The 24548-nt window shown below is 36.7% G+C and overlaps 3 protein-coding genes and 1 non-coding gene across 5 annotated transcripts; 1 reads left to right on the top strand and 3 right to left on the bottom strand.

Moving 5' to 3' along the window:
• Positions 1-206: 206 nt before the first annotated feature.
• On the bottom strand, positions 207-4354 carry LOC116012158 (probable helicase MAGATAMA 3). The gene is made up of 6 exons (XM_031251636.1): positions 4105-4354; positions 3170-3730; positions 1883-3058; positions 1466-1790; positions 1126-1387; positions 207-1022 (listed from the first exon to the last, which is right to left on the bottom strand). Exons 1-6 carry the CDS (start codon positions 4207-4209, stop codon positions 530-532), a joined length of 2922 nt encoding a protein of 973 aa, XP_031107496.1. The 5' UTR covers positions 4210-4354; the 3' UTR covers positions 207-529.
• A 630-nt stretch (positions 4355-4984) lies between these two features.
• LOC116012244 lies at positions 4985-8913 on the bottom strand. Its single transcript, XM_031251744.1, has 7 exons — positions 8800-8913; positions 7828-8391; positions 6342-7718; positions 5915-6239; positions 5572-5833; positions 5291-5494; positions 4985-5189 (listed from the first exon to the last, which is right to left on the bottom strand). Exons 1-7 carry the CDS (start codon positions 8911-8913, stop codon positions 5132-5134), a joined length of 2904 nt encoding a protein of 967 aa, XP_031107604.1. The 3' UTR covers positions 4985-5131.
• A 5327-nt stretch (positions 8914-14240) lies between these two features.
• LOC116012001 (probable helicase senataxin) lies at positions 14241-18475 on the bottom strand. 2 transcript variants are annotated; one of them, XM_031251455.1, is made up of 8 exons: positions 18405-18475; positions 18105-18220; positions 17113-17673; positions 15643-17025; positions 15208-15532; positions 14866-15127; positions 14549-14767; positions 14241-14460 (listed from the first exon to the last, which is right to left on the bottom strand). In XM_031251455.1, exons 2-8 carry the CDS (start codon positions 18213-18215, stop codon positions 14400-14402), a joined length of 2922 nt encoding a protein of 973 aa, XP_031107315.1. In that variant the 5' UTR covers positions 18216-18220; positions 18405-18475; the 3' UTR covers positions 14241-14399. The 2 variants fall into 2 exon arrangements, with proteins under 2 accessions (XP_031107315.1, XP_031107314.1); XM_031251454.1 differs by lacking the exon at positions 18405-18475 and having other exon boundaries at positions 18105-18379.
• Positions 18476-19991: 1516 nt separating this feature from the next.
• Positions 19992-20073, top strand: TRNAS-AGA. Its single transcript has one exon. It is a non-coding gene; the product is annotated as a tRNA-Ser (tRNA).
• Positions 20074-24548: the final 4475 nt, after the last annotated feature.

The following is a 24548-nucleotide window of genomic DNA, read 5'->3' on the forward strand; positions in this document are numbered from 1 at the left end:
TAATATAAGTGTTTTCATTGTACTGTATAAGTGGAGTGGATGAAGATGATTGAAAAAATATTGACTTTTTGTGACACTTTTTAAAAGGGTGTTGTGGAAAATATTGAATTATTTTATTTTTATTAACTAAAAAGTATTTGTGACGCCTTGTTGAGGTATAACAGAACAAAATTATATATATATATATATATACACAGACACGAGAGTGGTTGCAACATATTTTGACAAACAAATATTCAGAGTATTTAGGGTTATTGATCTACAGGAAAGCGGGGCATATCAAACATTAGTTACTCGTCAATTTGTGAGAAATTATTATTAACGAAAATGATGGATAATTGACTATAAAGCATACAAACAAACGAGTACTTAACCCCATGCACTGTTGCTGATCTATTATAGGATTTATAGCACCTTGAACTGAAAACAAGCAGATCCAGTATTTGAGGATAGACTTCCCCAGAGAATTTGCTTTTGATTCTTGATTGAGGAGGATTCACCACAACTTTTCCTTTAACACAAATTGCCCTCACAAATTTCTTTTTGACAAATACGCCAAACCAGTAAATATACCAACAGAAATAATGACATTTTTAAAGCAAAAAGCTCCCCAGAAGGTGTTGGAAGAATTTATAGATTTATCACTTGGACTCCTAGCTGAACACTTGCTAGGCTTATCATTTGGAGTGGTGGCAGAAAGCATAATAGGTTTATCACTTGAGCTCGCGACAGAAAACTTGCTAGGCTTATCATTTGGAGTGGTAGCAGAAAGCTTGCTAGGTTTATCACTTGGGCTCGCGATAGAAAACTTGCTAGGCTTATCATTTCGAGTGGTAGCGGAAATCTTGGCTGATAACTTGGTTGTTAACTCATCAGATGCATCTGCAACTGCTTTTCCCAAGTTCTTATCATTGCAGGCATCATAGTAGCACCCGCGGACCTTAGAATGTTGTACTAAGTCTCTCCAAACTGAATCGCTATTGATCAAAGTCGTGCCATTGCCTAATACCCAAAGGCAGTATCTGTAAAAGACCACAACCCACACACACACAAAATATTGACCTTAATACTGATATTTCAGTAGCAGTTTGTCAGATTAATTTGTCTAGGAAAACAAAATAGTACCTTGCCCGAGTCAGAGCCACATTTGCTCGCTGAAAGTTGGACAAGAAGCCCACTGATCCACTTCCATTAGACCGAACTGTAGATATGATGATCACATCTTCTTCTCCGCCTTGAAATCCATCTACAGATCGTACATTCACACAGAAGTCACTCTCCACATCTGTGCTGTATTTCTTGCCAAGCTTTTCTTGGATTGCAAAAACCTGAGCCTTATATGGTGATATGCAACCAACCCGGACTCTTTGTTTTGAATGTAGAAACTCTATCATCATTGAGCAAAAGAAAATCAGTAACACAAAGGTAGAGATGAGAGCAGTAGTGGTGACAAAAGAGAAATTACCTCTGTAGAGCATAGCAATAATCTCAGCTACTGCGGAAACTTCTGCCATGTTTTTACTACTACTTTTCTCATCTGGATCTTCTTTTCCATTGCTTATGTTGATGAAAGAATACGGTCCAAACATGTCTCCTTTGAGAAATCGCTTCTCATATCTTGTGTCTCTGACATTAGGACCATTCATTACCTTCCCTTTGTAGAATTTCTTATTCGGGAACAGACTAATTGAGGGATGCATTCTGTATTGAACGTTGAGGAGGTGCTTCTTGTGTCCTAATTTAACCAGCCTCTCAAACAAGCTCCTCCTGAAACCAGCCTTCTTGCAAATCTGTGGATAACATAACATACATTAGTTGCTAACTATAAAATACTAATGAACTTGTAAAATAAATAGTTGCAAGCTAAGACAACTTTCAAAACCTCGCTCTGAACCATTGCTGGCAATTGTTTCTCATCTCCAATGAGTATAGCATGGCGAAGACCGGGTAGCTGCAAGGGAATAGTGGATTCACATTCTTTAAGCTGAGCAGCTTCATCAATTACCAACAGCTCTATTGGTGTTGTCCCTTCAGAGTGCAGTTTGGATGAACTCGAGACAGTAGAGAAAATCAAGACTGCACTTTTTAAACAAAAGCTTCGAATTTGATTGTTTCCAGAAAGATTTGGGAGAGTAACGCTGCCACTAAGAAGCTTTAACATTACTACACATTCTGATTTTGTTGTCTGCAATGCATCAATGTGCTTCTTGGACTTGGGAAAAGAAACTTTAATCCCCTTAAGGGCATCTCTCTGTCCTCCACATGTCTCAGCAACAGTTTTCAACAATGCTCCAAGAGTTTGAAGTAAATTATGTGTTGTAACCATCTTCTTCACTATTTCCAAAGGGAAGTATGAAGTAGGCAAATGAGTGTACAAGGTTGTCATACAAAACTCTAATCGCTTCGCTAAGGATTCATACTTGTTCAAAACAAATTCCTCAAATGTCAAAAGTGTTACCTTCCCCGTGTAACCCTTCCCTCGGTGACATTGAACAACATTGCGTTTGGCCACTTTTTCGTCTCCTAAGTACTTCTGATATTCCTCTTCAGGTTCCTCGAGCAAATTTATCATCCAATTCAAACCTACTTGCCATCCATTCAATGGAGACAAGCAGCTAGCAAGCGCATCAACACGGTTATCCAAAAACACTTCCCCTAAATCCTCATGATCATCAATCTTCATTCTTTCTCCATTACCAAAAACAACAATGTCTCCTAGACCATAAGGATCATACTGGAGACTAGCCCTTACCAGTTTCAATACCCGCTTTGCAACTCCTATGACTGCAATGTTCGTTGGAGCACAAGTCAGTGTTCTGCATTTCATATTGGAGAGGACAGATAACAAGGAGGCAACTGTCTTTGTTTTCCCAGTTCCGGGAGGACCCCAAATCAGCTTAACAGAACTTCGGTGAACACAGTTTCTTGCTTTTACACAGCTCAAAACAGCTTCTTCCTGGGAATTATCTAATCCAAAGGATTGTAGAGCTGCCTTAGCATTCAACAAATTAGTACCTTGAGTTCCTCTATTGGTGCAGAGGGCACAATTTCCTTCATCCTGGACAAGTTTGAACTTCCATTTAGAACCCAAAGAGATACTAAGTTTTATGAAAGGTAAAAACCCAAACAGAAAATAAAATAACAAAACAATAGGAAGGAAGAATCGTACTTTCGGATCAATTTGCAACACTGTTTTGATAATCTTTAAGTTAACATTTTCCATGTCCATATTCAGAGATTTCCATATGCGAATATTTGTTGTCAAACTAGTAAGATAAACAACAAAAAGCTTATCTCCCTCTCTCCCTTTCTCCATGTTTTTCTTGAAGGTAACGGGCTTTGATGACAAGATTGGAAACATTGCTGAACCATCATCTTTCCTGCCTTGGACTACAGCTATGACATACGACATCTTTGGTCTGTTCAAATCCTCAACACGTTTGGGCCTCACATCAGAGAATGCAATTAGATCCCCAACCTCAGGTTCATACGGTTGTTTACTATCATCACCACCCCCTCTAGTTGTCTTCAAGAAAATATCGTATAACAAATCTTTAGGGTACTTGAAACCCTTGGAGATTTTCACATCTAAGACCTCACAAGCCTGGGCATTTCGGAGTGAATTTGTCATGTTTGAGTACAAATCAGCACGCGTTTCTTCAAGAAGTGGATTGATGAAATAATTGAGGTAATGATCCGTGGACATGAAGGTATCTGGGATTTTCTTAACCTAAAATATCACAAACCAAGTTGATTATATTAAATGAGACAAGAAAAAAGTGTTTCATATCTTTACTTACAGCTGCAATTCTGCAAAGCTACATGATACAACAGCAAATTTACCAACATGAAGAAGATCAATAAGATTACAAGAATTTAGACATGAGAATCAAACGTGACTTCAAACAACTAAATAGAAAAAACACACAATTTTATATAAAGTATTTAGTCATCTGAATGAAATGCAATATGACAAGCTCTACAAAGAACAAACACTCCAGCAAATAACAACAGATCATAAAGTTCAAATAAAGCAACAAACTTTTTTACCATTTTAACTAAGAAGAATGCATGAGTTCAAAGAAGACATAGCAAGAATCAAACCTTGTCTCTATACAAATCCTTGTTCATCATGTCCTCTAAAGACCAAGAAAACACTGCATCGATCAACCCTTGCCCTGGACGTTGTTTCTCCTTTGCAATTTCCATCGTTCTTGGATGATCAAATCAAATATTCGAATCTATCTACCTAACCAAAAGTTACTCATAAAGCTCAGTTCTTTTCAGTTTCCACTTTCCACTCCCCTTCTTTGTTAAAAAAACAAGTGTGATATTTTTTGCCTTCCAGACGAAGCAAAACCCAAGTAAAATGAAAGCAAAAAAGGTAGCAACTTGGAAAAAGAAAAAATGTGTACGGATTCAGAATATAAAGAGAAAAGTATTAAGCAAGAAGAAGAGTGGGATTAATTAAAGACTATATAAGATGAGTCAACCAGAAACAGCTCTGTAGCAAAGACAAATGATTCCAAAGATGATGTTGTAGGCCTCTGGTGGAATTGGTGGGAAACTGGCAAGCCAATTTCTTCTTTAAAAAAAAATTGTATTGTCATATAATAATGCAAGCTTTGCAAATCTTGAAAGATTATAACTTTGTTTTGGCGGAATGTTTTGAACATTTTTTTTTAATAATTTAAATGTGAAAAACACTACATTTTTCTTAAAAAGTTATTGTTAAACAATATTGCATTAGTTTTTATATTAAAAGTGATAGAAAATACATCAAAAGAATTATTATTTTTTATTATTTTCTTTGCGGAAGAAATGATCCTCTTCTTGGAGGCTTCCTAGAAACAAATGGAGGATATGAAGTATTGCTTGGACACTTTTTGTCTAGCTTCGGTCAAAGAGTTAAATTATGAAAAATAGGAGACAAGAGAGTCAATACAATACAATTTTAAAAGTTTTCACTAAGTGGGTTTTGATTTTTTTTTTTTCCTTCTTCTCTTTCCCTGCTCTCTCTCTCCTAATTGGCACTTCAAAAACCTCAAATAAATCATCACTATAGAGGATGCTCTAAAACTCGTCAACACCAATCTTCAAATGGAACTTTTGATTAGCTCTTAAATCCTCTTCAACCCCGTCTCTGTTTGTATGAAAACCGATCTCTATTCTCAAAAATCTTCTTCTTTCTGAAACACACAAGTAACAAGTTTCTGAACCAGATGTTTCAACAATATAATGTAAACAAGTAAAAACAAATGTGGTATTACTAAAGCAGCCAAAAGCTCACCCAAAGGCAGGTTTATGGCCAAGACTCATTGCAGAGAACTTGGTGGTTAGCTCATCAGACACATATGCAAGTGCTATTCCCAAGTCCTTGTCATTGCAGGCATCATAGTAGCAGCCGCGGGCAATAGAATCTACGACGATGTCCCTCCAAACTGTACCGCTATTGATCAAGGTCGCACCGTTGCCCAAAACCCAAAGGCAGTATCTGCAAAACAGCAACAAAAATGGAGAATAATAATGCATACATAACACACTGATTTTACTTGCATTGCAACACAGTACCTAGCCCGAGTCAAGGCGACATTTGTGCGCTGGAAGTTGGACAAGAAGCCCACTGCTCCTCTTCCATTAGACCGAACCGTTGATATGATGATCACGTCTTCCTCTCCGCCTTGAAACCCATCTACAGAACGTACATTCACCGAGAAGTCACTCTCCACATCTGTGCTGTATTTCTTGCCAAGCATTTCTTGGATGGCAAAGACCTGAGCTTTGTAAGGTGATATGCAGCCAACACGAACTCTTTGTTTCGAAGCTCGAGATTCTACAGCATTGAACAAAACAAAATATCAAAACCAGAGACAAGAACCAGTAGGTGACCAAAAAAAGGGGGAAGAAAAAATACCTCTGCAAAGCATTGCAACAATCTTGGCTACTGCACAAGCTTCTGCCATGTTTCTACAACTACAATTGTCATCAAACTCTTCTCTTCCCTTGCTTATGTTGATGAAAGAATATGGTCCATACATGTTTCCTTTGAGAAATCGCTTCTCATATCTTATGTTGGTGACATTAGGACCATTTGTGACCTTCTCTTCGTAGAATTTCTTGTTTGGGAACAAACTAATTGAGGGATGCATTCTGTATTGAATGTTAAGAAGGTGCTTCTTGTGTCCTAATTTAACCAGCCTCTCAAACAAGCTCCTCCCGAATTTAGCCTTCTCGCAAATCTGTGCATAACATGCATTCATTAGTTGCTATAAGTACAAAAACTGGATGAACTTAATTCTAAAATAAATAGTTGTTAGCTAAGCTAGGCTGCTGTGAAAAACCTTGCTTTGAACCATTGCTGGCAATTGTTTCTCATCTCCAATGAGTACAGCATGGCGAACACCGGGTAGATGCAAGGGAATAGTGGATTCACATTCTTTAAGCTGAGCGGCTTCATCAATCACCACCACCTCAATTGGCGCACTGCCATGCAACTTGGATGAACTTGAGGCAGTTGAGAAAATCAAGACTGCACTTTTCAAACAAAAGCTCTGAATTTCATATTTTTCAAAAAAATTTGGGAGGCGAATGCTGCCACGAAGAAGTGTTAACAGTGCAACGCATTCCGATTTTACTGTCCTAAATGCATAAAGGTGTCCTCCAGCATCGGTCCCCTTAAAGCCATCTCTCAGTCCTCCATGTGTCTCAGAGAGAGTTTTCAACAATGCTCCAAGAGTTGGAAGCAAATTAATTGCTCTAACCATATTCATGACTGCTTCCAGAGAGATGTATGAGGTGGGCAAATGAGTGTACAAGGTTTTCATACAAAACTCTAATTGCTCCACTAAAGATTCATACTTCTTCAAAATGAATTCATCAAATGTCCAAATCTTTACCTCTCTGCTAGTGCATCCCTTTCCTTTATGACATTTAGCATTGTTCCGAGAAGATTTTTTACTTATCGATTTTTTCTTCTTGTTTTCCTTTATGGTCTGAATAATGAACTTGTTCAAAGGATTACTTATCCTTGTTTTTTTCAAGTCTTTCTTTGTGATCAAACCATCTTTCTCAGCAGCATTCACTTCTCCACTCCCAGGTTCTTCATCACTGTCTTCATCCTTCTCTTTTACTGTTTCTAAATATTTTTTGTACAACACTTCCGGTTCTTCAAGCAAACTTATCATCGAGATCAAACCAACTTGCCACCCAACCGAAGGTGATACACAGCTAGCAAGAGCATTGACACGATAAGCCAGAAACACATCCCACAGATCCTCGTGATCCACTACCTTCATTCTTTCCTTGTTACCAACCAAAACAATGTCTCCTAGACCATAAGACCCATATTGGAGGCTTTCTCGTACCATTACCATAAACCGCTTTGCAACTCCAATGACTGCAATGTTTGTTGGAGCACAAGTCAAAGATCTGCATTTCATATTGAAGAGGACTGATAACATGGAGGCAACTGTCTTTGTTTTCCCAGTCCCAGGAGGACCCCAAATTAGCTTAACACTATTTCGGTGCACACATTGTGTTGTTGTTACACAACTCAGAATAGCCATTTCCTGGGAATCATCTAATCCAAACGAGTGTATGGCTGCTCTAGCATTCAATGAAATAGTAGATTCAGTTTCTTGTTGGGTACAAAGGTCACAATTTCTATCATCCTGGACATGTTTCTCTTCAATTTCTTCTGGGGCAGAATTTGCTGCATCCTGTTCATGTTTGAACTATGATTTAGAATTCAATGACATATTATTATGTTTAAGCATGGCTACAATAATAATACATAAAAAATGATAAAAGGGAATTGAAATATCTTACATCCTGATGAACTTGCAACACTGTTCTGATAATATTCAAGTTAGCACTTTCCAGGTCCATTTTCAGAGAATTCCATATGCGAATATTTGTAACCAAACTAGTAAGATAGACAATAAAAAGTTCATCTCCCTTTTTCTTCTCCTCATTGTTCTTTTGGAAGATAATGGGCTTTGATGATAGGATTGGAAACCAATCTGAATCATCATCATCATCCCTGCTTCCTACTACAGCTATGAGATAGGATATCTTTGGTCTGTTCAGGTCCTCTATGCGCTTAGGCCTCACATCAGAGAGAGCAATTAGTTCACCACCCTGTGGTTCATATGGTGTTTTACTCTCACCATAACCATTTCTAGTTCTCTTCAAGCGGATCTCGTAGAACAGATCATTAGGGGGGTTGAAACCCTTGCCGGTTCCTAAGTCTAAGACCTCACAGGACGGGGCATTACGGAGTGAGTCTGTCATGTTTGAGTACAAATCAGCACGTGTTTCTTCAAGAAGGGGATGCATGAATGAATTGAGATAATGCTCCTCGGACAAGAAGGTATCTGGAATTTCCTTAACCTAAATTCAACATAAAAAAAAACCAAGTGGATTATCTTAGACAATAAAAAAGATTCTGACTGCTGCTCACATATGCACCATGAGTTACATTGCCCCTCATCTCAGAGATTGGGAGAGGAGATAAATTCCGAGATATACATCAGTGAGTAAAGAAGGGATTTAATGCTCAATTTTTGTCTCAAAGGCTGATGAGATTTTTTCCTATTGAGGATTCAAACCTGAGTACTTACTGAGTTAGTTACTACACTCACACTCCACCTTTCTACCACTAAGCTATGCCCTAAGGCATGAGCATCATAACATGATATCACAACAAATTGCAAAAGCTAAGCTAGCACTGGCATATATACAAGTTTATGAACATGAAACATTTTCGAGGGGCATAGATGCAATAGCTCAATCTCAAACCTTGTCTTTGTACAGATTTTTGTTCATCACGTCTTCTAAAGACCACGAGAACACTATATCGATCAAGCCCTGCCCTCCACGTTTCTTCCCTCCTTTCTTCTTTGCAATTTCCATCATTCCTGGAAGCTATATCAGATCAAATGCTAGATCAGATACATACAAAAATTAAAGGTTAAGTTCACTTCAGTTTCCACTCCACTAGCTTAGCTTCTTCTTTCGCATGCATTTAATTCAGACGGAGCGAAACCAAAGTTGAAGTAAATAACAGTGCATTACTATACACACAGGACAATAACCCACTGTTTTAACGTTTTCTGTATATATAAAATGAAAGCAAAAAGGCAGTGTCTCCGTACGGAAACAACTGAGTAGATAAAGCAAGAGAAGAGTGAAGAATTGAATGACCTGGGCTCAGCTCAGTGATAAATAAAGATTACAGATTTACAATGAGAGAGTGTAGCAAGAGCAGAGAATTATATTGCAAAGATGATGCGATTAAGATATATATAGAAGATCAGAGTCACATTGGAGGAAGCCTAACGTTGTTGGGAAAGAAGACGACACAATTATATACTTTATCGTTGGGTTCCTTAATCGTTGAGGTCTAAATACAGTGAAATGACGTTTCGTTTTCACAATTTCTTGCCAAAACAAATAGTGAGAGGACGAATAGTTTAAACATTTCTGTGAAGAAAGTTTTAAAAGTTTTCAAAATAGTTACTATTTTATTTTGGAAACATTACCAAACAAAGTTATAGTTTATAAAAGTTTAAAATAAGTTATAAGTTTTACCAAACATAGCCATAATTTTGTAAAATATTTTATTTTTTATTTTTTTGAAAATTATATTTTATTTTTTAATTCATCCTCTGTTCTTTTTTTTTTTTTTTAGTTAGTGTTGATCTAAGCATATAATACAATATTCATATGAATGTCCATTCCAATGAGAAAAATTCACCCGATATATAAATATAAATGTGTACTTCAGTATCAATCCACTTAAATTTTTAGTTGAAATAAAACACTTCATTCAATTATTTTATTTTATTTTTTGAAAAGAATCATTCAATTGTTAGTAACATGAATTTGATGAAATGAGAATATAAATGAAAAAATAGATTTGCACACCAACTTTCTTTGACAAAAAGTTGAAAAATAGGTAAAAGTAAAACTGCAACTCACTACAAGTTTTTTTTTTTTTTAAATCATCATAAGAGTAATAATATAAAAATACAAATGGGAAAATGGTTCATAAAGAGCAATAAGTGTGACAAAAATTTCAAAATCCATAATAAAATTTTTTTTTTGAAAGTCAAAACTTTATGTGAAAATACCATTATATTTCTTGAATTTGATGTGACAAAAGGATTTATTGTTTGAATACGCTCAAAATTCTCAAATTTACGATTATTGTTTTTTTTGTTTAAGTACATCCAAAATCCTCAAATCAAGCTTTTTATAGTTTTTAATAGATGTTACATTGATGTTATTTAAGTTAATGAATAACTGAACCAAATAGTTGATGTTATCTAAATATTATAAATTAATGAAATGTTGAAGTTAGATAGTATTTGCTTTCAAAATGAATGAAAAATTTATAAATAAATAAAATGATGATATGACAAACAAAAATTTACTGCATGGTGCATGCACACGTGCCAAGATGTCAATGAACAAAGCAAACACTTGCTTGGTTGCATATTGCAGAATATCTTTAATTTGAATAAAATTTATTGAAGCAAAAACATCATTCTTCAATATAATTTGAATTTTGAACAGCTTGTTATGATCGATCTTACGTTCGAACCAATAATCCTCATCGGCCGCTTCTGTGTTTCTTTCAAATCCAAGCCCTAACCTTCCTGTAAATCAAACTAATTCTGGCAGACATTAGAAACATGCTTCAATGAACTAAACAGGTGAAGAGTGAGAGTTCTCAAGCTAAAAGCACCCACAAGGTTTTGGAAGAAGATCTGTTAGAATCAAGTGCTTACCACTTACGTCAAAAGATATAGCTAACAGCGAAGACGTAACTTATTTTTTTACTTGACTGTTATTATATTGTTCGAGACAAGTTGAGTGCTGGACTTGGCCCTTAATTAAGGGCTTTATCCGCCTTCGCCTAACAATCCCGAGCCACTGAGTACTAGACATGAATCCTTTATCGGACCTATAAAACAACATCAAAAACAGAATGATGATTTGGTGTGTTCTCATTACTGAATTTTAAATCTTAAATTGGTTAATATACTGCATTATTTCAAATAGTAAATATCTATAGCATTTTTTGTCCATCAAACACAATCCAACTCGAATATGTATCCTTTTGAATTAGACTCATTCATCAGATAATCGTTTCTTTAATTTTGGCACAAATTTTTAATGACAAATACATTTTTTTTTAAAACAATGACAAATAATTTTAACCATCCATTTTTTTTTGAGGAGATGTTGGTTTAAGTGGAAGAGAAAGAATGAGGATAGAGGAGATGTGAGAGCTTCCTGCAAGAATTGATTTTTTATCTTGAAGTTGGCCCCACCAATTATGAAAAAAGTACGCATTTCTCACGCGAGGCGCAACAACAACGCTCAACCGAACGCGTTACTATAGCCTTTTTTTTTTATTTCCTAAAACTCATTTTTCTTGTTTTTTATTTTATTTTTTCCCTCCCTCCTCCCCTGATGTTGCGTTACTATAGAGGGTGATAGTGGCGGTAAAAGTGGTTGCAACTGCCTATGGTATGGAAAGGACTAGACTACCCCTCTATACATGCTAATAAGTTTAGGTAATGATTTGTGGACAAGAAAGTCTCTGGGATTTCCTTAACCTAAAACATCACAAACCATCAGCACAGAGTGAGTGAATCACAAAGTTTGAATCAAAACGAGTGGATGAAATGCAATCTGAATCACAAATTTTTCAAGCATGTATGCTAGAAAATAATTAAGATAAAAGCTGGCATTTTAGAGGTATGCTGAAGTTTAAAGAAGAGATGGCAAGGCAAGGCAAGGCAAACCTTGTTTCTGTACAAATTTTGGTTCATAACATCTCTCAAAGACCAAGAAAACACTGCATCAATCAAGCTCAGCCCTTGACGCTCCTCCTCTCTAGTTTCCATTGTTCCTGGATGGATGGATGGAAAGAAGATCAGATCAAATCAGGGCCTGAGAGTGTCTGTGTACCAAAAGCAAACAATTCCAAAGATGATGCGATTATATAGAAACTTGAACAAAGAATGAGAGTGAATGAGGAATGTGGAAGCTTATATAGTTGTGGCCTGGGAAAGAAGAAATAATCCGGTAGATGACGTTTCGTTTTCCAGGGGCCTTCACTGTTTCTTAGCGTTCATAAATGCATGCACAGTTCTTTAGTAGAGTTGTCGTCCTCTAAAATCTTGTATTCCTTTCGGTGTCTTTTATTCTTCGATTTCATATAGATTATGCCCAGAACTAACTTGAGAATGTACTATACATTATTAAGTTTTCTCTTAGTGAAAAAATGCACTTTTTAATTGTTCCGGTATTCCCTGTTCCGTAAAATAGGAAAAGGGGTCCTTTAACATTGTTTTCCCACACTGTAGCTGCTGAGCATTTCAAACCTTGTTCTCTTATCTAAAATACTATCTATTAAATCAGCATGCTAAGTTGGTACAAGCAACATTCTTGATTTATCATATTGTCATATGAGAACTGTTATCTGATACTATTTTTTGGAAATGAATGTGTAAACACATGTATCATATGATCAGGAAATGTTGCTGATGATCGCATGGACAGCTCTACTGATTGCATTGGTGAAATTTGTCCGCAAGAGACTAAAAATTGTATCTAGTCTCTATTGGTCAGCCGGGCCGGCCCTAAAGGCGGGCGAGATGGGCACCCGCTCTGGGTCCAACATTGGAAGGGACCCTTAGCTTGATTTTTTTTTTTATGAAGTTAAAAAAAATGCTTCCATATGCAAAAATTTGAATCCATGACTTCAAAATTGTATGAACTATGAAGCATGGAGAGAAGATGAGAGAAAAAGGTTTCAAAGAGCCTTCTTTATTTAGTGTTTAGAGAGAGAGACCCCCACTAATGAAGGACTAAGGCCCTTTATATAAGCCTAATCTCGTACACCGAACATACATACAAAATACGTAGGATAGTATATCCGGTGTATATTTCCTATCAGTAGTCCCCCGTCTGTGCCCTGACGTCGAGCCAATGAGGAAGTGTTCGGGCTGAAAAACTAACCATACAGTCCATGACTTACGCCAAACTCTTTCAGAAGCTGATTTAAATACTGTTGGATTGCACGGAATACGATGGGGTTTATGTTAGGATTTTGAATAAAATCAATTCTCTTTTCTCACCTTTATTTTCTTAACCATAATCCTCCTCTTCCTTCTTCTCTCTATTTCTTCTTTAGTTCTTGTTTTTCTGTATAAGAGTGTTACAACTTGGTATAACAATCCTACTCAATAGGGGTGGGCACAGGTTCGGGTTCGACCCAACTATATTTAGGTCATCCAAATACTCAATAGGGGTGGGCACAGGTTCAGGTTCGACCCAACTATATTTAGGTCATCCAAATATTTTTGAGTTGAAAATTTTTAAATTTGAAAATCAAGCTGAAATAAAGAAGACATGTACCGCTCGTATGCGGGCTTGATCATTGGTCAATGCAAAGAGACGATTACAAGGTGTAGCAAGTTTCAGATTAAACATGTGGCTAGATGCGAGAATGTTCGGGTCCATGATTTGGCCAAATCTACTTTTTTGCATAGAGACTCTAGGTTTTGGCGTTTTGAACCACCTGTTTGTACCTTTGAGTTCTCTATTGCGTAATGAATGTGTTTTGTGTTTGGTTTTCAAAAAAAAAAAAAAAAAAGAAGAAGAAGAAGAAGACATGCATCGGTTTTGAGTGCTTCGGGTTGGTCTTAGTTTGGACTCGAACCAATATACCAAAATTCTAATTGTCCAAAAATCTGAATAGATACAACTTATTATGTCATTTATAGAATCAAGACTTTATCTTTGTAGGTTTTCCTTGCTAGTCTCGCAACCTCTCCAAGTATTAAATAGGCACATTGATCCATTGGTACATTATTTTTCTGACTAAATTTCTATGCCCCTGGGGCTTCCCCACCCTTACTTGACAAAATAGTACCCTTACTTGACAAAATAGTAGAATAGTAAATAACACTGACTCAACAACTCATTAAGTGAGAAAACTAATGTCGGGTGTCCACCACATTCGTACATTATTTATTTAGTACTTTGTGTGCATTTCATGCTAGATTTTCATTTTAATTTTTATTCCCAAAAACATTGATCCTAGTTTTCTTCTCTCATCTAAATTATTATGCTCTCATTAATGAAAATTCCTAATGGAGATTTTTGAGTAAGCAAAATCTCTCAAAAACTCCAATTGGAATGCTCTAAGATTACTCAATGTATTTCCAAACATGAAATGCAGCAACACACACTATTTACATTCAAAACAATGTAACAATTACAGGCATTTATCATAAAATTATAATACCATTACATAAACTGTTCAGCAAAACACCAGTCTTCAATTTAACCATGTTCTGATGTTACCATCAAAACAATCCTCATCCCCGTCCACCTTTGCTCAAAAACCAAGCTCTGTTCTTCTTGAAATTCTTCACCTTTCTGATATGCATTAGCAATAAGTTTCAGAACCAGATGTTTCAATAACATAAACAGGTAAAAAGTGATGCTATTAAAGCTAAATGCTCACCCAGAGGCTTTGAAAGAAGATCCAGGTTTATCACTTAGACTCATTGCAGACAACTTGGTTGTTAACTCATCAGATGAATCTGCAATCACTTCTTTCAGGTTCTTGTCACTGCAGGCATCATAGTAGCACCCGCGGGCCTTAGAATATTGCACCAAGTCTCCCCAGACAGAGCCACTATTGATCAAAGTCGCGCCATTGCCTAATACCCAAAGGCAGTATCTGTAAAGGATCATAAAAATAATGAGTGAAGATACAAATTGTGATTTCAGTAACAGTTTGTAAGCTTAATTTGTATAGGGAAACAAATTAAACAGTACTTTGCTCGAGTCAGAGCCACATTTGTGCGCTGAAAGTTGGACAAGAAACCCACTGATCCATTTCCATTAGACCGGACTGTAGATATGATGATCACGTCTTCTTCTCCGCCTTGAAATCCATCTACAGATCGTACGTTCACGGAGAAGTCACTCTCCACATCAGTGCTGTATTTCTTGCCAAGCTTTTCTTGGATTGCACAAACCTGAGCCTTATATGGTGATATGCAACCAACCCGGACTCTTTGTTTTGAACGTAGAAACTCTACCATCATTGAGCAAAAGAAAATCAGTAACACAAAGGTAAAGATAAGAGCAGTAGTGGTCACAAAAGAGAAAAATTACCTTTGTAGAGCATAGCAATAATCTCAGCCACTGCAGAAACTTCTGCCATGTTTTTACTACTACATTTCTCATCTAGCTCTTCTTTCCCTTGGCTAATGTTGATGAAAGAATATGGTCCAAACATTTTTCCTGTGAGAAATCGCTTCTCATATGTAATGTTTTTGACATTCGGACCATTCATTACCTTCTTATTGTAGAATTTCTTATTTGGGAACGAACTAATTGAGGGATGCATTCTGTATTGAATGTTGAGGAGGTGCTTCTTGTGTCCTAATTTGACCAGCCTCTCAAACAAGCTCCTCCCGAAACCAGCCTTCTCGCAAATCTATGGATAACATAACATACATTAGTTGCTAACTATAAAAAAATAAAAAAATAAAAAAAAAAAACATAATGAACTTCTTTAATAAATAGTTGCAAGGAAACTTTCAAAACCTTGCTCTGAACCATTGCTGGCAATTGTTTCTCGTCTCCAATTAGTATAGCGTTGCCAAGACCGGGTAGCTGCAAAGGAATAGTGGATTCACATTCTTTAAGCTGAGCAGCTTCATCAATTACCAACAGCTCTATTGGTGCCATCCCTTCAGAGTGCAGTTTGGATGAAGTCGAGACAGTACAGAAAAGCAAGACTGCAAATTTCAAACAAAAGTTTCGAATTTGATAGTTCTCAGCAAAATTTGGGAGCTTAATGCTGCCGCGAAGGAGTTTTAATATTACAACACATTCTGACTTTGTTATCTGCAATTCATTAATGTGCTTCTTCCACTTAGACGAAGAAACTTTAATCCCCTTAAGGCCATCTCTCAGTCCTCCAGGTATCCCAGCAACAGTTTTCAACAGTCCCTCAAGAGTTTGAAGCAAATTAAGTGCTCTAACCATCTTCTTCGCTACTTCTCGGGGGATATAGGAAGTAGGCAAATGAGTGTACAAGGTTGTCATACAAAAGTCTAATTGCTCCGCTAAAGATTTATACTTCTTCAAAACGAACTCCTCAAATGTCCAAATTGTTACCTCCCCAATGCGATCCTTTCCTCTGTGACATTTGGCCACTTTGTCAATAGATTTCTTTTGAGAAGATTCATCTTTCAACTTTTTCTTCTTGTTTTCCTTTATGGTCTGAACTATGAACTTCTTCAAATGCTTATTTGAGTTATTTCCCTTGGTTTTGTTCAAGTATTTATCTGTGATTAAACCATCTTTCTCCTCAGTACTACTTAGTTCCCCACTTGAGCTTCCTGTTTCTAATTCATCATCACTCTCTTCATTCTCATCTTTTATTTTGTCTAAGTACTTCTGATATTGCTCTTCGGGTTCCTCGAGCAAATTTATCATCCAATTCAAACCTGCCTGCCACCCGACCAATGGTGACAAACAACTAGCAAGAGCATCAACACGATAATCCAAAAATGCATCCAATAGATCCTCGTGATCATTCACCTTCATTCTTTCCCCATTACCAAACAAAACAATGTCTCCTAGACCATAACTATCAGACTGGAGACTACGCCTTACCAGTTCCATAAGCCGCTTTGCAACTCCTATGACTGCAACGTTCGTTGGAGCACAAGTCAATGTTCTGCATTTCATATTGAAGAGGACAGATAACAAGGAGGCAACCGTCTTTGTTTTCCCAGTCCCGGGAGGGCCCCAAATCAGTTTAACAGAACTTCGGTGAACACATTTTCTGGCTTTTACACAGCTCATAACAGCTTCTTCCTGGGAATTATCTAATCCAAAGGATTGTATGGCTGCCTTGGCATTCATTAAAGTAGTAGCTTGAGTTCCTCCATAGGTGCAGAGGGCACAATCTCCTTCATCCTGGACATATTTCAACTTCCATTTACAATTCAAACAGAAACTAAGCAAAAAATAAAACAATAGGAAGGATTGAAGAAAGTATCTTACTTTGGGATCAATTTGCAACACTGTTTTGATAATCTTTAAGTTAGCACTTTCCTTGTCCATATTCAAGGATTTCCATATGCGAATATTTGTTGTCAAACTAGTAAGATAAACAACAAAAAGCTTATCCCCCTCTCTCCCTCTCTCCATTTTTTTCCTGAAGGTAACAGGCTTTGATGACAAGATTGGAAACCTTGCTGAACCATCATCTTTCCTGCCCTGGACTACAGCTATGACATAGGACATCTTCGGTCTGTTCAAATCCTCAACACGCTTAGGCTTCACATCGCAGAATGCAATTAGATCCCCAGCCTCGGGTTCATATGGTTGTTTACTCTCACCATCGCCCTCTCTAGTTGTCTTCAAGAGAATATTGTATAACAAATCTTTTGGAGCCTTGAAACCCTTAGAGATTTTCACTTCGAAGACCTCACGAGATGGGGCATTTCGGAGTGAATTCTTCATGTTTGAGTACAAATCAGCATGTGTTTCTTTAAGAAGTGGATTGGTGAATGACTTGAGGTAATGATCAGTGGACATGAAGGTATCTGGGATTTCTTTAACCTAAAAGGAGGTTCATTAGTTCATAAGTTCATATCATTACTTACAGCTGCAAAGCAACATGATATCAAAGCAAATTTAAAGAAGATCAAGAATTTATACATGAGAATCAAACACAGAATTTAAATCAAAAGTGACTTCAAGAAACTAAATAGAAAAAAAAAAAAAAAAAAAAAAAAAAAAAAAAAAAAAAAAAAAAAAAAAAAAAAAAAAAAAAAAAAAAAAACCCAAACTATTTAGTCATGTGAATGAATGCAATCTGAGAGTTACTACATGTCAGAGCAGAAGGTGCTAATCTGACAAGCTCTATAAACAGTCTAGAAAATAACATAAAACAGATCATCAAGTACAAATAAAGCAGCAAACTTTACCATTTTAGACTGAGAGGTAGGTACATATGCATGAGTTTAAAGAAGACAAAGCAAGAATCAAACCTTGTCTCTGTAAAAATTCTTGTTCATCACATCCTCTAAAGACCAAGAAAACACTGCATCGATCAACCCCTGCCCTGGACGTTGTTGTTTTTTCTTCTTTGCAATTTCCATCTTTCCTGGATGATCAAATCAAATATTCAAATCTTACCCAGACACACTATACACATAAAGCTCAGTTCTTTTCAGTTTCCACTCCCTCTTCTTTGAAAAAACAGTGATATTTTTCGCCTTTCAGACCAAGCAAAACCCAAGTATAAGGAAACGACAGTGCGTTACAAAATGGCAAAAGATTGTACTCACACTTGAAGCAACTTTAACTCTGTAATATAATGAAAGCAAAACAGCAGTGACTTGGAAAAGGAAACCTCGTACGGATTGCAGAAACAACGTAGTAAAGTGTAATAGCAAGAAAAGTGGGATTAAACAATGAGTTGACGACGAGTCAACAAGAAAACATAAAAAAGTTTCTCTGTAGCAAAGCAAACATTTCCAAGGATGATGCATGCTATTATAGGCCTTCGGTAGTAAGTTTGAATTTGAAAAGTAAACTAAACTTTTTATGTGGAAGATGAAAAGAGATAAATAAGGAGATATGTCTTAATCTTAATTTGTATATAAGTTTCTAAATGTCTTTTTTATCATTGCTAAAATTTGAAAAAAAAAAAATTTAACATCTGTTTTAATTGGTTAATCAATTGAGCATGTTCAGAACTATTATTATCATATTTGAAACATATCAAGTTTAGCTTAATTAAAAATGTGATGCTGATATCACGAATTCAATTTTTGTCAATATTTTTCTTTGTTGAATGTGTCGCACTTGGTCTTTTTACTGTGATTTATTTCACATAGATATTTGCATCTTATTACACATAAATAGAATTTATCTTATAATATACATTTTCTTATAAGTTACAAAAAAAAATTTGATATCTAAAAAATGTGATCCTATAAGTAATTAATAGTCCATTCTATGATTAAAAAAAAAACCGACAACATATAGTCAATCCAATGAGAGTAAAGTGAGGTTAGAAACTTGTGGGACAAGAATTGAACATAGTGAGGTTGTTACTTTCTGTAGCTTAGATTTCTTAGTCGTTGAGGAATAAATACAGTGAAATAGGGACGTTTCTTTTTCCACGCGCTTCCTTAACAATTTCTTTAGAGCATGCTGTCAATGGAGTTTTTTCACCTTTTTTTTAAGTGTAATTATGAATGAAAAAATGGGAGAAGAAAAAAAAAAATTTTTTGAAAAACATATTAAAAAACGCATAGTCAGGCACAACATGATAACCTTCTCCATGCTTGCAAGTTCACTGTACCAAGAACCATTTTTGCCGGAAGTTTTCTCTCTTCTCTCTCCATGCCTCTCTCTCTCATCCAAGTAAGCAAACACTGTACCAATAACCCCTCAATATCCATTGGTAGGGATGCTCAAAATTGGGTTCACAGCATAAAACACGGCAAATTATATTATGGACATCTTGGAAAGGAATGATCAAATAAATTGGAAATGAAACTGCCTTAAATTTTCAGGTCAGCTGTGTTATCTAAATTAAAAGAGAAAATTAATCATTATTTTCGACAGCAGAAATCCTGAGGTAATTGAACTTGTAAAATTGAGACACTAAATTTATTTATTTTTTAAAATTAATTTTGAGAAAATTTTACATATTGATTGTAAAATTGTCAATTTTTAAAAATAAAAAGTTGTATTGAATAAAATAAAATATAGTATATGTTTAAGTAATTTAACTATTATGTATATATAGATATTTGGCCATGTAAGCCACTAAGCCCATAAGCCCATTTGCTTTGATCTTGTGCTCAGTGTGCCCTATTGAGTGTAGTTAGAAATATATTTATAATAATACTTTAAATATATAAGTGGACGTGCCGGAGTGGTTATCGGGCATGACTAGAAATCATGTGGGCTTTGCCCGCGCAGGTTCGAATCCTGCCGTCCACGTTTATATTTTACCGCATGTTTCTTTACTTTCAAAATAAGTGTGGATGTCAAAATTGAGATTTGAACTCAAGACCTTCCGCATGTTTCTTTACTTTCAAAATAAGTGTGGATGTCAAAATTGAGATTTGAACTCAAGACCTTCCACAAAAAATAAGGTTCCCTGCCACCAAGCTACTAGCTCATAAATATCAAAAGGATAATATATTAGTTTTATTTAGTAATATTGACTGGGAAATGCTAAACCAAGTTCCAATAATAAAGGCGCTTAATGGGCAAATTATATCGTGGACCATGATCATAACTGATACTGCAGATGTGTTGAACGGATACTGCAGTTGTGTTAAAAAGATGTTGCAGTTGTGTTGAAAGGAAACTGCAGTTGCACGAAACAGAGGTCGTTCATCCATTCCACACAACTACAGTATCCGTTCAACACAACTGTAATATCCGTTCAACACAACTGCAGTTCCAGATGAATGACACGGCCTCTGTTCCGCACAATTGCAGTTCCTTTTCAACATAACTGCAGTATCCTTTCAACACAACTACAATATCCTTTCAACACAACTGCAGTATCAACCATGACCCATGATCCACAATGCATTGTGGACCATGGTCCACGGTATAAGTACTGCGCTTAATGTATCAGGCTATCAGCTAGGCTAGCTGCAACAAGCCAACAATTATTTATTTGTTTCATAAATAATATTTGTTTCTTCTCTTCTCCCAAAGTTTATTCTCTTCTTAACACTATAAATACCCTTCATCCCCTCCGCAACTTCCTCCCAGCTCCATTCTGCTGTTATTGTTCTTTATTATTATTATTTTTTTTTTTTTTTTTTTGGGTAAATGAGAAAATATATTCCAAAAAGGAAACAAGAATGTACAAACTACACTAGGGCATACCCTAGTAAAAAACAATGATGGTTGTAATCTGAATACAACCCTTGAGTAAATCTGAAAAGCAACTACTTAGGCAAAGGAGCCTAAAATACAAATCTGCTCCCATCCAAATAGGAATTTTCAAAACACAAAGACCACAAACAAGAGATACAATACAATACTGGCAGAAAAATATCACCCCAAGATCCCTTCTGCTAACAGAAACATTCAAGAGTGATCTCAGGATCATGGAGCAAGATTATGAAAAATCTTGAACACCTGAAGAAGAATAATGGATATGGTTTTTGTCACCACAGCTTGGCTTCCCTCAAAAATCATTGCATTCCTGGCTTGCCAAATATAATAAACAGAGCATAAAATAGCCAATAGACCAATTTTTGAATGCATTCGAGATCCACGTGCATCTCTATATGCCCACTTGATAGCCCCTTTGATTGAGCATGTCTTTCTAGTGATCCCAAGTCTTGCTCTAACCTCTTCCCAAACCTGTTTTGAGAAATCACAAGAGAAGAAGAGGTGGTTAACATTCTCCGGTTCCTTCCCACATAAGGTGCATTTATCCTCAATATCCAAGAATTTGAGGTTGTCTTTAGTTGGAAGACGATTCCTAAGACAAAGCCAAGAAGTAAAGGCAAATTTCGGTGGAATAAAGCCTCTCCAAATAGTTTTGAATACAAAGCTTTTATGAGCTCTAGGTCGGATGATCTCAAACACCTCAGACGAAGACAAACCACCTGGGCCTACGCATTTAGATAAAGATAGAATACATTCTGACTGTCCGCCACACTTCCGGACCAACAAGTCCCTAATACGAGTAAGACTTCTCATAAGGGCTGAATCGTTTCTTGTTGGTGTCCAACTCCAAAAATCTTTATCCTGCAAATAAAAGTTATGAATCCATTTTATCCACATAGAGTTTTTGTTTTTGTGGATGTCCCAGATAACTTTAGTCAAGAATGCTGCATTCCACATTTGTAAGCTTCTAATTCCAAGACCCCCTTCCTCCTTAGGCAAGCAGATTTTATCCCAAGCTACATACGCTTTTTTACCATTCCAAAGGAAATTCCTACACAGTGAGTTGATATGGTCAATCACTGTTGTTGGAATATGGAAATTCTGTATCCAGTAGGCCACCACACCTTGAATCACTGATCTAATCAGCTCCAGTCTCCCTGCATAAGACATGGAGGATCCTTTCCAAGCAGATAAGAAATTATTAATTGAATCAATAAGTGGAGCAAACTTATCCACTTTAAGTTTTTGTGAATCCAGAGGAATTCCCAGATATTTTACAGGTAAAGATACAACTGGAATGCGAGAGAAACTTAGATCCTCCACAACACCTGCACAAAACATCTTTGATTTATTAGGGCTAATAGCTAACCCAGCGGTCTTCTCAAATTCATTAAGAGCCTTCATAATAATGTTAACAGACTTGGCATCTCCCCTGCAGAACAGCATTAAGTCATCTGCAAAAGCCAAATGACTTAATTTTGTACCTTTACACCTCGGGTGGAAAGAGAAATTTACATCCGCTGTCTTAACCATAAGCATCCTAGCCAGATATTCCATACAGAGGGTAAAAAGCATAGGAGACATTGGGTCTCCTTGTCTCAGACCCCTCTTACCCTGGAAGTAACCATGTAAAGCACCATTAATTGACAGCGAAAAAGAGGGAGTCCGAACACATTCCATGATCCACTCTACAAATTTTCCCGGAAATCCTAGTCCTATCAAAACTTCTTTCAGAAAACCCCAATCAACTGTGTCGTAGGCTTTACATATATCGACCATAATGGTGCATCTTGGGGAAATTCTTTTTCGAGAATACCCACGGATGATTTCTTGAGCAAGCATGATGTTGTCAGAAATGCTTCTTCCTACAACAAAGGCACCTTGTGACAAGCTTACGATTTTCGGGAGAATACAACTCATCCTAGTCGCAATGATTTTTGTGATGATCTTGTAGAACACCGTACAACAAGCAATTGGCCGAAAATCCTCCACTCTCAGATCATGTGTTTTCTTCGGAATGAGAGCCAGACACGTGCTATTCCATTCTTTAAGTAGCATCCCTGATGAGAAGAATTCCTTCACTGCCCCTGATACAATTGAACCAGTAATATCCCAATTAGCTTTGAAGAAAGCTGCATTGAATCCATCCGGTCCCGGAGCTTTTTCATCTCCCATTGAAAAAAGAGCTTGTATAATTTCCTCCTGAGAGATAGGTTTTAAAAGATCATCTGCTTGTTGTGAAGAAACACAGGGACCTTGGCTGAAATACGAGTCCACGGTTTGAACTCGTTCCTTAGCCTTACCAATCATATTAGAGTAGTATTTCACCAATAACTCCCCTACTTGCTCCAAAGAAGTAGTAGGCACTCCATTATTATCCAAAATAGATGGTATAACCTTTGCTGAATTTCTTTTATTCACTAGGTTATGAAAATAACGAGAACTCCTATCCGACTCCAAGAGGTGTTTTGTATTCAGCTTTTGGGAGAAATACATTCTTTCAGCTTCCATAAGGAATAGAGCTTTTTCCCTTAATATTCTCACCTGCTCACGCTCAAACTCAGTAGCAGAGATCACATCCAAAGATTCATGAGCTATTGTGAACTCCTCATTTGCTCTCTTAACCCTCTCAGAGATATATCCATACTCCATTTTATTCAGAGATTTCAGCGGTGCCTTTAAAGCTTTAAGATAGGAAGCAAGGATGAACTGCTTAGTACCTTCCACCGGATTAGACCAAGTATCTTCAACCACTTTCTTGAAATTAGGATGCTTGAGCCACATATTCATGAATTTGAACGGCCTGTTGCCAGACTTATGTTGACCAAAAACTTTAATGATGATCTGGGAATGATCCGACGTGCTAACCATGTTCTTAAATTCTGCATGACAAGCTAGATTGTTTAGTAACCAATATTCATTGATCAGGCATCTGTCCAGTTTAGCTTCTTTAGACCCATTACTCCACGTGAAGTGATTTCCAGTTGAAAAAGCATCCCTAAGACCCAAGTTCATGCAGCAGTACTCAAAGTCCCCAATATCATATCTAGAAGGCTCCACACTACCCCTCCTTTCCAAAGAAGAAAGCACAGTGTTAAAGTCGCCTGTAATCAACCATGGCTCCATAGCTTGAGTACCATAATCCTCCAATTTGCTCCATAGAGGTCTTCTAGTCGGCACATTGAAAAAACCATAAACAAAGGTACAAAGAATTCTCTTTTGAGAGACTTTACAGGTAATGGAACAATGGATGCATTGCGGGGTTGTGTCCAAAATAATGCAGTCAACCAGATTACTGTCCCAAACAACAAAAATCCTACCTCCTCTTGTTTCAAGAAAATTAGTAGAGAAACTCCAACCATTCAATCTATTGTTCATAAATCTTCTAGCTCTGTCAAGATTTAATTTTGTTTCTAACAGAGCACAAACAGCAAATTTATTAAGCTTGATGAAGTCAGCCACTCCCCCTGCTTTGTGAGGGGCATTCATACCCCTCACATTCCAGCATCCAATAATCATTGGTCAACCGAGGTGGGTACTCGCCTACCACCGCCGCC

This window comes from Ipomoea triloba, chromosome 3, assembly GCF_003576645.1.
Source record: "Ipomoea triloba cultivar NCNSP0323 chromosome 3, ASM357664v1".
NCBI lineage: Eukaryota > Viridiplantae > Streptophyta > Magnoliopsida > Solanales > Convolvulaceae > Ipomoea > Ipomoea triloba.